The 17,884-nt window shown below is 31.8% G+C and overlaps 1 protein-coding gene across 1 annotated transcript in view; it reads right to left on the bottom strand.

Annotated features, from left to right (window-relative positions):
- Positions 1 to 426: 426 nt before the first annotated feature.
- LOC113376248 (homeotic protein distal-less-like) overlaps positions 427 to 17,884 on the bottom strand; it is a 106,578-nt gene continuing 89,120 nt past the window's right edge. Inside the window, 5 exon segments of the mRNA XM_026616154.1 lie at positions 427 to 554; positions 557 to 628; positions 664 to 696; positions 809 to 896; positions 898 to 957. Coding sequence (XP_026471939.1) covers positions 427 to 554; positions 557 to 628; positions 664 to 696; positions 809 to 896; positions 898 to 957 — 381 coding nt within the window.

The raw sequence follows: 17,884 nt of genomic DNA, 5'->3' as shown, positions 1-17,884 counted from the left end.
CAGCAATTTGCCTTAAGACACAATGCCATGTGCCCCACTAGTTTTATAGCTTCATAAAATATCTATCCTTTTTGTATCGCACTTATTTTTTTATCTACAAAGTCAGTTTTTGCGATAAATACATTCAGCATCATAATGCTGATTACAAATTTTTTCGTGTGCGCTAAGTACTTTCACACGAATATCTAAAATTTTTCAAAAAGTGGTGTTCACTGAGCGACTTATATATCACTACATATATATTTTTGCTTTCTTCATGAATTTCTCAATACCTCACAATCACATGAGTTTTCTTAAATTCCCTCTACCAGGCTGTCTTATGACAACCCTTAATATGATTTTACACACATCATCCAGAAATATACTAAAAATTTTTCACTATCTATCTATTAGATCTCACTATCTCTTATCTATTATCTATTATCCTTACGTCAGAAGTCCTGGATTTGACTCCGGCTGGTACCAGTACTGCGGAACATATCCGCCCATCTGTGGCGGTTGTGGCGGTTGCTGAGGTGGACCGGGAGGAGGTTTGTGATCCCAGGGTACTCTCCCGGCGGACTCAACCCTGGTGACAGCTCCGATACAGGGGTGGATGAAGGTGTGGGGCTGTGACCACCGGGACCACCTGGACCGCCCACGCCACCTGGCCTCCTGACGTACCGAGATAGTGTGGTGATCCACTGCTACTTCCTCCTAGAAGATAAAGGAAATTTAATTTGTGATACAAGAAAGAGAATAAAATAAAAAATGGGGATCATTAGAAAAGTGGATAAAAATTAATGATGGGATTTGGTTGTGATCGTACCATGCATGCCGGGAATATTTCCTGGAGGACTTTGTTCACCAGGAACGCCTAGACCGCCCAGTGAAGCTCCAGGACCGCCGGGACATCCCTTGTGCTGCTTTCATCATTTTCTTGTATTTACTGCGTCTATTTTGGAACCATATCTTTACCTGTAAAATAAATTAGCTTTTGAAATTTCAGAACTGTAGAAAATTGACGCCCTATAGAATTTGGGATGGATGAAATTAGACATTAAGACGATCTTTCAAGATGAAATAATATTTTCACTTATACCACTCATGTATATTCTACTGTAATTGATACACCACAAATTTTTTTTTTTACATTGCTTTGGTAAAAATTAAGCACAAAGTCAAAGGCTAATATGATGCCAAAAAGCGATTAGGCAGTACAGTCAACCCTCGGTTAACGCGGCAAGTGCGTACGGTGCAGTATGGGGACCGTGCTCGTATTTAACATACAATTCAGGCTAATTCGTAGTGCGTTCTATGGAAACTTATATAGTGCTGTATGGGAACCGCGCTATGAGAGACTAAGAGTTAGTACTAATCGCACCATTTTTATCGTGCTGTATAGAGACCAAGGAATACAACTTGAAGTAGGAGTAATACGGATGAAATGACATATATGACCTGGACACATTATTCAAAAATTGGCTCGACGTTGCAATCAGTTCAAACATGTTCTTAGACAGATATTATATAATCAGGCATGTCTAAAAGATGAAAGTCGATAACAAAACTTACGTTAATACCCTTTTGATATCAAGTTCCTATAATTACTCATAGGTTGTGCAAGGAACTTATGGGCTGTTGAACAAAAACCGTGTAATAGGAAGTCCGTGTAGTCGGAGGGATGTCGGATTTTTAGCTCCGCGCGGTATGGAAACCGTGTACCCAGAGTGCCGTGTTAACGGAGGGTTGACTGTATATGTGTAGCAATGAAATATTTTAAATAATTTAAAATATCGTGTCATTACATGTTGCTGTTAGTATAATTAGCAGCAATAATAAAATAATACTATGACACGATTTTGAAATTTTGATCAGAACTTCATAAGGATTTTCTATAACCCATGTTTGACCAATCGCCTGCCACCAAAATGATATAAAGGACGATTGATGGATACCAACCATTCTTCATTCTGAGTCGCAATTCCCATTTTTCTTTGATAGCAAGAGTATTGCAATTTGCATGTACAATATAGATTATTTTTCAGCGGGTGTCTTGAACTGAAAATAAATGACTTTTGACGAATTCTTTTCGGCAATTACTGAACTCAAGCTCAAGAATTCCAGCAATGCGAGTAACGTGTGAACGAGCGGTAACTTTTAGGCGACGACGAGCCCGGCCGTCGAGGCAAAACCGTGTGTTGCAATTTTTTTTTACTTCGAATAAGTTGCTTCAAAATTGTTTCGGCGGCCCTCGAACACCGCCCACTACGCAAATATGCGAACAAACCATATTGTCTGCCGCAGGTTGGAAGATAGTAAAGGATTGTGTTTGCTTGATGAAGAATATTGACTGAATCAAACAATAACTAATTATAAGTTGAATGTATACTGATTAACGATATGATTAATCTAATCAAACATATTATTGAAATACATATGTATTAGTAGACTAAAAAATTTATTTCTAGTCCAAAGTATTTTGTAATGAGATCCATTTTAATCTGCATTCATATTTTTTAAATGATTATCGTCGGTGTAAAATATGGTAATAAATCAACTGAAGTTTTCGCAAATGAGATTTTTGTTCAAAATGATCTGGACCTAACATTGTGTAATTCCTTGAAACCAGAGGCAAAGTATGAAGTCAATGTTTCGAATATATGAAAATCCATCGCGACGAATTTCTTTTAGATTTCGTTCGGTCATGTCGCACGCGAATTTGACTACCATTAATCATTTTTTTCACGACTTCAGGGCTGGTGTCGAATTGGATGGAAAATATTTCGAAATTATTCATCAGAATATTTATTCTACAAGTTGTTGTGTATTATTCTCTACATTACATATTAGTACTATACTATACATATTAGTATTAGCAGTAATAATAATATTCTGATCCATATCTAAAGCACTCTTTTTTTCAATTATTTTTTAAATTTTACAATGGCTTTCAGAAGTGAACTAAATGGTTTGCCTTTCAGTTGTGTACTATACGAGGTCTGTTCAAAAAGTTTTCGTAATTTTCGTTTTTTCAAAAAAATATTTATTTATTCGTCTACATTAATGTGGTCCCCTTCAAAGTAGTCCCCCCCAGATATAATACACTTATGCCAGCGTTTTTTCCAATTTTCGAAGCACCCTTGATATTCACTTTTTGATATGTCCTTGAGCACTCTCGGCGATTTTCTTCAATCGAGGAAAACCGCCGTCCTTTCATGGGTCTCTTCAACTTTGGGAATAGGAAAAAGTCACACGGAGCCATATCTGGTGAATTTTTGCACTTTGCAACACTTTATTTCATTTTTTACGCAAAATTTAATACAAATTCTTTGACTTTTTCAATTCTTCCATTGTAAAAATCGCCGAGCTCAGAAAAACACGTCGAACCTTAGCGACTACCACAGACAAAGTAAACAGTGAATATAGCTGAAAATTTCATCATACTTTAGGGGCATGTATACCGACACAATAAAAAAAAAAAATTTGACAATCAGACACTCCAGACCCGCGAAATTTAATTATTAGTAATTCCGGGTACTTTTTGAACAGACCATGTATATGTGCAATATGGTAAAATACAAATAGCACCTATCTTTTAGACAATTGTGCAGTTTTGCAAAAAAGATCCATTCTAAAAACCTCCAATTCACAAGTATACACATTAGTATTAGCAATAATAATAGTATTCTGATCCATATTCATAGCATAATTTTTGCAAATAATTTTCAAATTTTACAATGGTTTCTAGAAGAGAACCAAATGGTTTGACTTTTAGTTGTATACTAAATATCTGCAATATAGTTTTATACAAATAGCACAAATTAGCCCAAATGTATTGTTCAATTTTTTTCAGTACATCTATATTTTAAACAAACGTTGTTTTGCAAAATGGAACCATTCCAGTTTCTTTCAACTCATCATCAGTCTGGATCATATTTCGAACTTCGACCAGTTTCGGACAGTTTTGGATTATTTTTTGCAAAGTTTCATTTTCTAACAAAGTAGCGAATTTAATAGTTTTCTCAAGTTGAGCTTCAATAAAGAGATGATAAATTTTATCTTACCATTTCTTGACGATTAAAGGTCTATAGCTTGTCATTAAAATAAGTTCTCATGATTCACGGATATTGAGTAATTTTCTTTCAGAAAAAACTGATTTACGTAACGATGACTAAATATATTTCAAAACCATATTACACACAAAATCATATTGTCTAATTTGCTTATAAGAATTTTAAGCGATTTCATAAAAAAGACTCCGGTAGTCCAACACTGACCTTAAATAACCTTAGATTCCGAATACACGTGATAAAAAACATACACACACACATACTGTGACCATTATTCAAATCCTTTTTCCTGCATTATACATAATTAAGTTTATTATATTCGGTTACACTGCATTATATGTGTATTGTGCTCTTGGATGTTATTTTTTTTCTTGTTCACTTTTTTATTGTATTCGACTCTCTATCGTTTTCTTTCGATTTTTTTCGAGCGTTATTATTATATTATATTATATTGTTATTATTATTTTTATTCGTATGTTTTTTGATTCCGGCTACCGTGCGACGGACAAAGAAAAAAGTAAGATCAGGCAAGCGCAACAGACCAATATTCACACCTTTTGTATTAACTACAGATATTACGACGGGAGAAATGAATTAAAAATCTGTGACCACAGAGAAAGTTCAAAGCGATTCTAATAAAACTTATCTACTCAACTGTAATAGACAAATTTTATTTATTTATTTTATTACATAGATCCAAAAGGACGTAAAACTACAATCATAATAATACAATATTAGATATTAACTAATTAACACTGAATTAAATGGAATATGAAAAACGCACGCAAATAAATGAATATAAAAAAAATAGATACAGTATAGGTACAGCAATAGTAGTAAGTACAGATAGTAACTAGTGGTGAATGGCATCGTGCCTTAAGGCAAATAGCTGGAACTTTCCGTACCGAAAACTAAATTAAAAAAAAACTTTGCAAAGCTTTGAAAAAATTATTAGAAATTTTTGAGATTTTAAAAAAACTTGACTTTTTAGAAAAAAATGATTTTTTTGTTTAGATTTTTTTTTGTTTCATCATCTACTTTTTATTTTTTGCTTTTTTATTGGATCTAGGGAGACGCTAGACCCTACCTTTACAAATATTTCACCATTTGTTCATTACGTCAATACAAGTAAAATGTTCTTTGAATTATTTAAATCGGACTCTCCGTTTATCACAAAAACTAAAGTACCATTTTTGGCACTTTTTGCCCCGCATCTCCGAAACGGCTAGGCCTGCCTTTGCCAAAAACTAATCAGCACGTCTTCTTATTAGTAGGAATCGAATGTTCATGAATTTTATATCCGCACACACACATACATACATCAATTTTTTCTAAGGTATGCCAAAATGTTCAGAAACACTGAAACGTATAGATTTATAAAAATTTCATTTTCTATTTTTTTGCGATTACTATAACTTACCCTACGGGAAGTTCAAAATTACTATAAAATACTACTTATAGTAGTGATATATGGCAGCGATTATATTCTGGTATAAATAGTAGATTTGATTTGCATTTTGTTATATTTTTATGTTATTTTTATTTAAGTGCTTTTATATGCACGAAAAGCAGCTTTATAATATTTGTGAAAATTAAAAATAATGTTAAAAAGCATAATGGATTTTGTTTCAATATTCAATGCATTGTTCACTTTAAGTTATATCAAATAAATAATTCAGATCTTACTAATTTGTTCAAGTAGTAACATACAAACATTCATCAAGATTTTCTAAAAATTAATATTTTGTAAATCACTGAATAATTGTAAGAACTGCAACATAAATAAATATTTTTTTAAATAGTTTTTCAGTACTGATATAACCCCATTTTATACGAAATTCAAATCGCTTTTCATCAAAGTTACAATAAGACAAATTGGCATTAAATTTTATATATTTTTTAAAATACTTCCACATATTTTTCTAAATGTCATTATTCGGTCACGTAATTAACAAAAGCACACAGTTATAATGTTGTTTCGAAACCTATAAACTTATTACTTACAAGACTGTTATGTTCTGTGGTCATATTATATATTAATACACTAGCACCAGATGAATTCTCTCTATTCATGAGTATTGTGAAAATGAACAATGATTTTTTTAGTCAGATTAAAATAACGGCTTCTGAACTAATAGACTAATTATCAAAACCGTGGAAGAAAAATGAAACGTTCAATCGATTCTTGAATATTACCACATTGTGTTAATATACATAAGAAATAGGTATTATTGATCAATTTGCTTTGCAATATAAGAAGACACAATTTTGGCAACTAGTTAAATAAACGGTTATGTGAAAATGTTCTATCACAGAAATTGTCGAATATGCTCATTTGACCAATATTCAAAAAATAGTAAAAAATTATATACCTAATAAATTGTAATTATATCTTTTTGGAGTATGTGATCCAAAGAAAATTATTGTATCAAAATAATCATCAATAATCAAATTAACGATATTTAATGATAATGAATGATAACTTTTATCATTCAAAATGTTCAAAAATCCTTTCAATTATTACCTATAACGTATGCGTTGTTAATTTATGTTTTGGACCCGATACGTTAAACCTATAGATTTTTTTTGCAGTAATAAGAATCCAAATTGCCATCATCATGTTAAAATTGAAATAACATAAGTGGTGTAACTGCTTGCGTATAATATAATATGATACTTGATGTCTTAATAATATCACAATTTACATATAAGATATTGAGCTTTACAGAGATTCTCAATTTATTGAGTTTCAATGAGGAAATATATAAGGGATAGCAGAAATGCTTCTAGTTCTGATTATTAAAATACCTTGGTAGAATTCGAAATGTTGATTGAAATTAAAACGACTATAAAGCAAACAAGTTATACTTAGTTAAATTTGGTTAGGAGATTTTTATCACTAGAATAAGTTGGTGGTGTGATTTTTTATATTATTAGATCACAACTTAAGGGATCGTTCATAATTGTAAAAATTCTATATTCTATTGTGATGATTTGTCCTGCCTCAGTTTTATACATGGCATCCCAAACTATTACCCTATCTCTAGGTGATGAATTTTTTTATTTCATTTCCTGTAATACTGATATTTTTTTTTTGATGCAGCAATGTCGGGCATGTGCTATTTTCAATTGGAAACATATTACTATCTATATTTTCATGTAAAGATTGATGTCACTACTGCTTGTCATTAGACTGCCCAAGGCAGGGTGTTTTTGTGATAAATAAAAATATTACGTCATTTAGTTGTGTTTTTATTTTGACTAATTGCATATCATATAATTTCTATGATGGCAATCATATTGAAAATTTCCTGCAAAAGGTATCCTGCAAGATACATGAGTATCATCAATAGGTGCAGTGGATCTTTTTGATAAACTTTGTTTTAATAGTTTGTAGTTCATTCTAGCAGCGGGCATAGCTTAGGCAGTAGCATGCCCGACTCAAGCGCCAGCGATTCTCGGATTGAGTCCTGGCACTGTCGTTTGACAATTTCTATTGTTGAGTTGAAATTGAATAGAATTTGAAATGTTGGGTTGAAATTGGATAGAATTAGAAGTAAGAAAAAAAGCAAAATCAGAATATGAGAATATATTATTTAGAAGGACATAAGAATGAAAAAATCTGTATCAAAGATGTGCTGTATGGAGTAGAAAAAAATCGAAAAGTCAAAAAAAGAAAAGAATATAAAGAAAATTGCTGACTAAATGCTCTAGGTAAGATAAGCCAACAATAACTAGTTCATTCTGTAGCCGAGTTCAAAATAAATTCAAATCATATTTTTGGTATATGGGCAAGCAGTGGCGCAATTAGTTCGGACGTGGTCTAGCACAAACTAGTCCCGGGTTGGCAGGTTCGATCTCAGCCGCGACCAAGTCCGACATCAGGCAGTTTTGATGTCAAATTCTCACTTGAGGTAATAGATTTCAAATATAACCTCAAGTGAAAATTGCCTCTCGAGCTTAGAGCTGCATATGTGATCATAAATGTCGACAAATTCTTCGAGTATTAGTCACAAACGGATTGGACAAATACTGGGTTGCCATCCATTCAAAAAGCCATATATGCTCAAAATAATTACTGAATGTCCCAACATGATAGCTTGTATTCAATGGTTCAACAAAATTTTTTTTTGGTATATGGTTCCTGATGTTGATAAAATATCTTCCCGTGAACGCATTTTTAATATTATTGTTTCTAAAAAAAAATCTCGCGGTAACAGTATCGTTGGGTAACCGAAGGAGATTGTTGAAGCACCGAACGGAGGAAGGAATTGCGAAAAACGAAAAACTGAATGTAATAATAAAAAAAGCAACGGATAACACGATATTGAAACACGAGTTTGTCACAAGCTCGTACCGTAGACACACAAGGAGAACCGCAGCGCAACGCGATGACTTTCTTCTGCGATAAATATGCATAACGACCAAAAAACGAAGAAAACACGACGATAAAAAGGGCAAAAAATAATAAAATAAGATAAAAGTGCACACTCACACACGCTTAAGCGTCAATGTACTGGGACATACTGAATGTGCACGCATTATATATGCAAAAATATAATAATCCGTCAATATAAACAAGGTAATTTTGATTTGCAAGCGACCGCCGTACGAGCGACGGGACAAGTCGCCACTACATCATATGGTTGAAATGAAATTTAAATGCTTACTACTGTGCGAATTTGTTTTACGATTTTTTTCAATATCATTTGAACAGCAATCAGAACTTAAGAGTTCTATATGGTGATCTATATGTTGAGCTGATTTGACTTAAAACTGCCTGCGTTGATTTTCAGATGGCAACCCAAACAATTAACTCCTCTCTGTGTGATAAATTTTATTACTACAATTTCTGTAATGGGGCGAATATATTTTGATGCAGTAATGCCGCATGAGGGCTGTTTTCATTTGGAAACATATTGCTATCTATATTTCCAAGTGAAAACCGATGTCACTACTGCTTGACATCAGCCTGCTCGAAGCTGGTACCAAACCTGGAATTTCGTTGCAATTACCTATAAGCGAGCCCAAATATTTGAGTCTGAAAATATTATGCATTTTCAGATTTTTTTTTATAAATTATCAGCTTTTTGAGAACACGGGACAATGTAGAACGGTTCGTTGAATTTGTTTTTGTAGATAGATAATTAACCCTCTATGACCCAAATTTTTGTTTTACTTCCAAAAATAATTAAAGTGAAAAAGTATCAGTAATTTAAAGCCTATATATGCAAATTAAAAACAAAAAACCTGTTTGAATAATTTTTTTGGTATTAATGAATTAAGTTGACTTTCAATCCATAGTGGCTATGTTTGCTCTTCTATGTATGAAAATATTATTTCAGGTTGAAAAACTTAGCAAAGTTCATAAATGTTGCTATTGATTATCTTATTAACGTTATAGAATTAACATTTATGCGTCACCTTACGGAAAAAGCCATAATTATTTGGTCTAATATCGAAAAATTTGGAATGTGACCTGAAAGTTACGCGGACTCATAGGGTTAATATAAAATACTTCATACTTGAGTCTTATCAAAAATTTACACACAAGTTTGAACTCACTGTTCTTATATAAATTATCATAATCATTCTTTTTAAAACTTCACTATCAACGACGTCACTATATATAGCAGTTCTTCAGACCAGAAAGAAAACCCTTAAAAAAGTTTTAGACTGGAATAACATTACGCATCTTTGACCGGTCTGCTCTTATTTGAAAATAGTGAAAACACACAAAATTCATTTTCACCAACAGACACCACTTAAATCCACATGAAGTATGCCAATGGTCAAAGATTTTAACGCATGATGAGCATACTCCCCAATACAAAAAATCTTCCCATTTTTCCATAACGAGTAAATTTGTCAATCACAGTTGCCTGAATAATTGAATATTGAAAAGAAAAAAAAAACTTCTCAATCTGATTATAGATTTATTACAAAGAAAAATTATGCCACCGGTCGTGCAATTATTATGTTATCGATCAAGTTCCCAAAACTGAAAATAACAGATTTGTCATTAGTAATACTTTATGAATGAAACAATGTAAATTTATACTCATGTTCCTCAGGAAGATCCACGTATGTATACATCATGATATTATGATTACGAAGTCAGATTCGGTCTGTTGGGTCTCCGGTTTGACAATAAACAGGAGCCGACAACCGAAAGACGGGTTTACAGTTCTGACGATCATTAAGACAAACTCGCTGGTGACGGAACTGTGACAAATTACAAAGGAAAAAAAATTAAAATAGAATAGGTGCGCTCGACATTATTATTACATCATATCTCTGCACAGATAAAATCGCGCGGTAAGAATCGCATCGCACCTAGAGAGATTTCCCGCCTAGATTAGATTTGACCATTAATATGGTTTGAATACACAGTCGCCGCAATAACTGACACCTAGAGATTGTAGATAAAATCATTGAAGCAGTTTTGAATGCTCAAACTGAAATTAGAGCGACTTTTTTGAAAATGCAACGATTTATCATAAAACACTGACGTTGGACCATTAACACACCCATTAGATTCATGAGATATTGAGATTTATTTATTGACCAGATATTAGAGATATAGCTCAACCAGAATATTTAATCATGGAATTAATAAAGCTAAATATGATTAGAAATAGATTATGAAATAAATTTGAGTGTTTAACTAAGTTGATCAAACAAGATCAAATTTAATAAATGTGGATCGTCTCTTTTATATAATATCTAAATTGTCACACGCAGATTTTTTTTAATTATATATATGTTATTGCATATAAAGATTAATTATCAGTTTATCTTTATTACTAGAGGTAAAATATCTTTTTTTTTATTCTATACAAAAGAGAATTGAAACAGACAATAGTCAATTGTGTAAAAGTGCAATCAACGCTATAACTTTGAACATTTTTATGAAATATTTCAATGTTTTTGAATGTGGATTTAAGTGGTGTTTGTTGGTGAAAATGAAGATTGCAATTTTGGAAAAGAGAAATATAAAACAATCTCAAATTTCAAGATATTTAGAACATTTTTAGGCTATACCGGTATAAAATAAATATAAAACTATTTAATAAATAAAATATATTACTAGCAACATTTTACCTCAAAAACATTTTACCTTAATTCAAACTACACAAATCCTAGTTCACAGTTCATTGAGTGCACCACAATTAACTGAGTAATTAATAGTGAATTGAAAATATTTTTGGAACGGCAAGGGCATACTCGATTTGATCAGTTCATAAGTAATATATGCACTTTTACTTTATTATTAGACAAGATTTGACCAACTCCTACTGGGTAATCAACCCTGGCTGCTTCGATATAGAGAAATAAAATTCCACGCATATAATAAACAGTTTATCAAAGCTTTTCAAATTGCAAGATATTTAGAACATTGCCAGGCTATGCCGGTATAAAGTAAATAGTTTTAAATGGAATTTTACTTTAAAAAACAACGTTTTACCTTAATTTAAACTACACAAATCCTTGTTCGCAGTTCATTGAGTCACCATATTAACTGGTTAATTAATAGTAAATTGAAAATATTTTTGGAAAGACAAGGGCATATTAGAGTTGATAAGTTCATAAGTAATATATGCATTTTTACTTTATTATTAGACAAGATTTGACGAACTCCTTCTGGGTAATCAACCCCGGCTGCTTCGATACAGAGAGAAATAAAAATTCACACATATAATAAACAGTTTATCAAAGCTTTTCAAATTTTGTTTATCAAAGATATTTAGAATATTTTTAGGCTATGCCGGTATAAAATAAATAAAAAATATAAAGTTCGAAAACAACATTTTGCCTTAATTCAAACTACACAAATTCTTGTTCACAGTTCATTGAGTGCACCACAATTAACTGGTTAATTAATAGTAAATTAAATATTTTTGGAACGCTAAGGGCATATTCCATTTGATCAGTAAGTAATATGCGCACTTTTACTTTATTATTAAACATGATTTGACCAACTCCTTCTGGGTAATCAAACCTAGCTTCCTCAGCATAAAGAGAAATAAAATGCCATACATATAGTTTATCAAAGCTTTTGTTATTTTACTTTGATGGAATTACCAATTACAGTCCACTAACTAAACCACGTGATCCTAGCCAATTATGAAAATAAATATTTGTGTTTTATACTGAATTAAATGAAATATAATGAATTTTTATTATATAGCTGGCTCTTGAAACTGTGAACATTTTTACATCATATGAACAGCATCAGAAATTAAGGCTTAAAAAGCTCTATGAGCTGCTGTTTTTTGATGACTTGATTTAACTAATTTTGTCTCTTTTGTAGATGGCAACCTAAACAGTTGTTCTATCTATATGTGATCAGTTTTAAGATTGCAATTGCTGTAATAGTGATGAATGAAATTATTGATGCAGCAATGCCAGGTAAAGGCTATTTTCATTTAGGTACATGTTGCTATCTATATTTCCAAGTGAAAACCGATGTCACTACTCTTTGACATCAAGCTGCTCGGGCTATTATCAAACTATTATCCAGCTATCATCAAGCTGTTATCAAATCTGGGATCTCTGGTTAAAATCCCATAGCTCTAACCACTAATTCACGCGCGACACCTTTTATATGAATTAGATATACTTTAGTTAAGGTTGAACTTTCTGCATAGAAAAATATTTGTACTTTGGCGATTATTACCAATATTTTATTTAAGGTCCGAAAAATTTTGTTAAACGAGTAGCTTCAAATTGTAAATATATTGGAAACTGATGTCAAATTAGTAGAATTTATAAGGTCAAATTATCAAAATCAACGTTGCAGCATTCGTTTATTCGAATGATCAACTGTACTAGATTTGCATTTGAGCCGTTAGATTCGCTGTGCTTGTTTGCATGCGAAACTGAGCCAGAATCCCTATTTCAAAAACTGAAATGTTATTACTTAATGACGGTTTATAGTCGTATCTTGTTATCGTATCGCGTTTTCCGATGTTTCCTATCTCATCCGACCGCCTAGTCACGGCTCGTGTAATTCAGTCGAGTCGGCCAACAGAAGTATCAATTAACCGGAGCGGAGATGCGATTTTCAACAGATTTCCATCGTAAAGAACACAATGAAAAAAGATCGCTTCTATTCTGCTACAGGCGAAAACGTTATAAATTCATTTTCTGCGCCCATATAACAAGGAATAACAAATTGTGCTGATCTAAACCGCATCGTTTTGTTCGCTAACCGCTAACTATAAGGGGATAGAGTACGAAAAAACCGATGATAAAAACGAATCTCGAACGAATTCACTCTAACGATTCTTAGTCTCGACACGTTCTGTGTTTCTCGGATTAGTTGCTTTTGTGGCGGGATAAATGAAATACACATCGACGGAAGAAAATTGAATGATTAAATAAAATGATTCTAAAAATGTTTATAATAGAAAGATTTACATCTGTTCTATATTGTGGCAAGTAAACCAAGACCACCAATTTTTAACTTTCCCCAGGGCAAGTTATACTAATCGCAAAAAATCGCAAATGAATTTTTTTATGTATCTTTACGTTTCAAAGGTTTCTGAATATTTTGGCATACCTTAGAAAAAATGAATGTGTGTGTGTGTGCGGATACAATTTTTGGTCGACTATTTCGGAAACACCAATCAACCGATTTGAATAATTCAAATATTCGAATCGTATTGATGAGGAGACGTGCTGATTAGTTTTTGGCGAAGGCAGGTCTAGCCGTTTTCGAAGATACGAGGCAAAAAGTGCCAAAAACGTTAACTCAGTTTTTAAAAGAACGAAGCGTCCGATTTTAATAATTCAAAAGAGATTTTACTTGTATTGACAAGATGAGGAACTGATTAAACTTTTGGGAAGCAGGTTATGGACCCTCAATAAAAATAAGTTAAAAAAAAAATGACATTGGGCAGTCAAAAATGTTTATTGGACATATGTACATCAAATTATCATATATTTTATAGAGATTTTAATAAGTGTACCCATTTTGTGTAATTTTTTTTGAGCTCCATACCAAAATTTTTTGATTACGGTACGGGAAGTTCCAGCAATTTGCCTTAAGGCACGATTCCATGCACTCCACTAGTTTTCCTTTCGGGTTAATAAGTTAAAATTGTTAATAAAAATAATTTACCATGGGACTTTTTAATTTCAATCGGTTCAATCCAGAGCAATAAAGTCAACTTTGTATAACTTTGAGAGTCAATTTGCATCAATCAAACATGTTCACTCTTCTGGGATTGTGATAAAACTTCTCATGGTGATAGAGTTTATAGTTAAACCGAACACCTCAAAATATTGTAGGCCTATCAAAAGGCATTTAGTTATAAAAATTAAAGTTGCAAAAAATAGACCACGTGCAATACCTACGTTAACATTGCTACCGAAATTAAGATTTCGCGATCACTTTGGCTTAACACTGCACAGCAGTCGCTAATAAATTATATTTTCTTGCTGTAATTTCTTTTGTTTGAGAAAAAACATTATTCCTATTACTTTGTACCAGTAAGAGTTACCTTAATTTCAGAATTGATAATAGAAACTCTACATTTTGTGAATAGGTTCTGCCTATTTGTTATGATCACAAATATGATGGAGAACAAATATTTTATATTCAATATTTCACAATTTTAAGAGGCTGAATTAAATATATTATAATCTAACTAAACTTTATTTGTTTATGAACTTAAATGTTAGATTAAATAATAAGCTATTGTGATGATACGTCCCTTAATCTACGAGTTTGTTCTAAAAGACAAGTCAATGGTTGTTGGAGAGCTTTTCCATAAATATTCATTCTTTTAATTCACGATTGTGACTTGAAACGCTTGTATTAATATTTCGAGTTATTTTAGTTTGATAATTAAGTAGATTTAATTAAAAATCAATACTTTGTAATTCAACGATGATTTTAATAGACATCGATATTTTTGTACACTCTAAATTGGAGCTAATTTGCTCCAGTTGTACTATATGCTTTAAATATATTAATAATTTAATTTTTTCCAATATTGATGATATATTTCTTTTTTAATACAGCTGTCCGGAGACAGGCTACTTAGTAACAAAGTTTGATAAAAAATTACTTTAGCACAGAATGATCCATATAGAACAAAAACATGGTTGTATTTTCCTAGTCCTCATCAAACAAGTTCGACTTACAGTTTTTGTGTATTTTTATCATATATTATGTTACTGACGTAATAACTTATTGACGTAAAATAATTATATCTTATTTGCGCGATCATCCTAGAAAAGGCATTATGACATATCTAATCGGATTTTACGTTTGTTTATGGATCGTCGTACTACGCGTTCTGCATCGTCGTATTACTGCATTTTAATCATTAATAATATCGCATTAATAATTTATTTTGGAAAAAATGAATATTGAAAAACCCGGGAGTGGCATATTTTTGCATACAAATTAACTGGGCGATAGCGAACGCTATCTTAAATTATTTGTTGCGTATCAGAAAATGAATAAATGAATTTGGCTAATGAACATTTGGTAACTGAATTGTTATTGAGGCAGTTCGAAGTTTTAGCCATAATCGTTTGCAATTACTGATTAAATTAAATATTTATATAATAGTCTAGTCATTTAAGCTTAAATTAGGTAAGAATCTCGGAATTCGGGATACCCAGCTATAAGTTTGTAAATACTTGTATATTGACACCCTAAAGTTGTCCCAAAACCTACATATGGTAGGATGTCAATACCATATAGGTTTTTTAGGGTGTCAATATTACAGACTTACAGCTGGGTATCTCGAATTCCGAGGTGAACTTACTATATTACTGGACTATATCGGCTAATGGCTTAAGTAGTCTTAGTGGGTAATGCATCCTAAAAATAACAAAATGTGTGAAATCATTTATATGTCACTTGGTCATACATGTAAGACACAATTTTCAATTACGCAAATTTTACGAAATCGTTCATCTTTTTTATGTATCCTATTAATATTATTAATGCAAAGAGTTCAGTAATGTTACTTAAATCCTGTAATGTAAATTCAATTAATTATATATTCGTGTGAAATTGAACGACTAATATTTTTAATTTGTGTCTGATTTGCTCATAAATGCTCTTTGTTTCAACCAATACATCAATTCTGAATTAGCTAAATCATTAAATACATATTAATTGAATCTAAATTTGGTTATTAATATTTAATAGGCATAGTTAATTTATACATATTTGTAATACCGAGTTTTTCTATAATCACATAGATTCTTCCATGCACTCAAAAATTTGAAGAGCTAATGATAGTATTTTTAAATACAATAGCAGCATACCAATTACTTATTTGATCACGATACGATAAAACTTACAAAGACAAAAAGAGCAATTTTAATTAGTATATTTTCACAGGAATGAGATCAAAAGTTCCTGTTCAATAAGCTATGCTTGCTCTTGTACGTCCTAACCTAGTTTTTTTTTGGAGAGCGCAACCCAGCGGCTATCTACTATTTTTTACGTGTAAACTACATTACATATGTATATATAATAGTGTTGGCGTATGTGTTGCAGCAATTCCTACGGAAGGTGATTTTTACTTGATTATATTTAAAACCTATAACCTTATGTGAAAATTTGATATGATACTGCATTATGTCGAGCTGGCCGAGGTTGGCATCCAACCAGGGACTAGTTCAAGCTACCCACGTTCTTAACCATTACACCACGATGGTTTCGCTGTAAAAATATTGTCGCAATAAAATGATTTCAATGTATCACAACGAATCGAATATGCAAATGCTGATATTACATAAAAACACGAATATCTCCATCAATTCACATTCGATCTGATTTTTTGTTACATTTATTTATTTTATTGAAACGTATATAATTTTTTGTATCGTCATCTTTGCATTCAGAATAATTAGTAAATCGTACGACTTATATAAACATATGATTATTTTTTGTTCTACCGCTGTAAAAATACCGCGCAATCATTGTGACTCATGACACGCATACGCTTATGAATTATTCTACATGAAAAATATAAATATGCATTGCAACTTTATTCGCATTGTCTCTTAACTGTTAGATTCTGTGTTTGATATGAACTTTATATGCAGTTTTAGATAGAACAATTGCCCTGTTCCCATACTAGTTCTGACTTATCTTTCTGAAAATTTAACACTTGCTTTTCTAGATACCTTTGGCAAGTTTTATGCGACATATCGAATGTAGGAAGTTGAGGAAATGCTAAGATTTATTTCATCAGGGATGATATAAATATATACTATTAGTAATTCTTGGAAAATCAAGAAAAAAATTATATTAGTGGGATTTATATTCACACAAATTAATAATAATGTTTTTCTTACCAAGGATGATAGAACAATAATGATAGCAGATCATTTTCGAGATTCGGATAAAAAATTAGCCAATAATTTACAAACGTGTTTTCAACAAATTTGTATTTCATATTCGTTAAATATTGTAGCTATTATTTCGTAAATTTTGTATTTTCGTATTTTCGTATGTGTTTGCACTCTGGTCAAAAATCCCGCCAATGAGGCCAAAAAGGACCGATGACAAATTTTAGAGAAATAGTAATAACACGTTTTTCTATAATTAGGAGTTAACCGGAAATTTTACTGAACATTGTTCGATAGTTGTTTGTTGATTGATACATGCTATATGTCGTCAAATAGTTCATATAGTTCAGACAGTACATTTACTGAAAGACAAGTTGGACCTTTGTGCCCCCACCCTGCTCTATTTAAATTCCCAAAAATATCATGCCTTACCCGAAGAATCTTGAGATGATTATAAAAGAGCCTGGTCAAAGTTTGAATGACAATGAGGAAAAAGAAAGTACCTA

The sequence above is a fragment of the Ctenocephalides felis genome, unplaced genomic scaffold, assembly GCF_003426905.1.
Source record: "Ctenocephalides felis isolate EL2017-DRISC unplaced genomic scaffold, ASM342690v1 CF-g0.4_SCAFFOLD_01886, whole genome shotgun sequence".
Classification (NCBI taxonomy): Eukaryota; Metazoa; Arthropoda; class Insecta; order Siphonaptera; family Pulicidae; genus Ctenocephalides; species Ctenocephalides felis.
The sequence above is the reverse complement of the archived record's forward strand: the minus strand, read 5'-3'. Positions and strand labels throughout refer to the sequence as shown.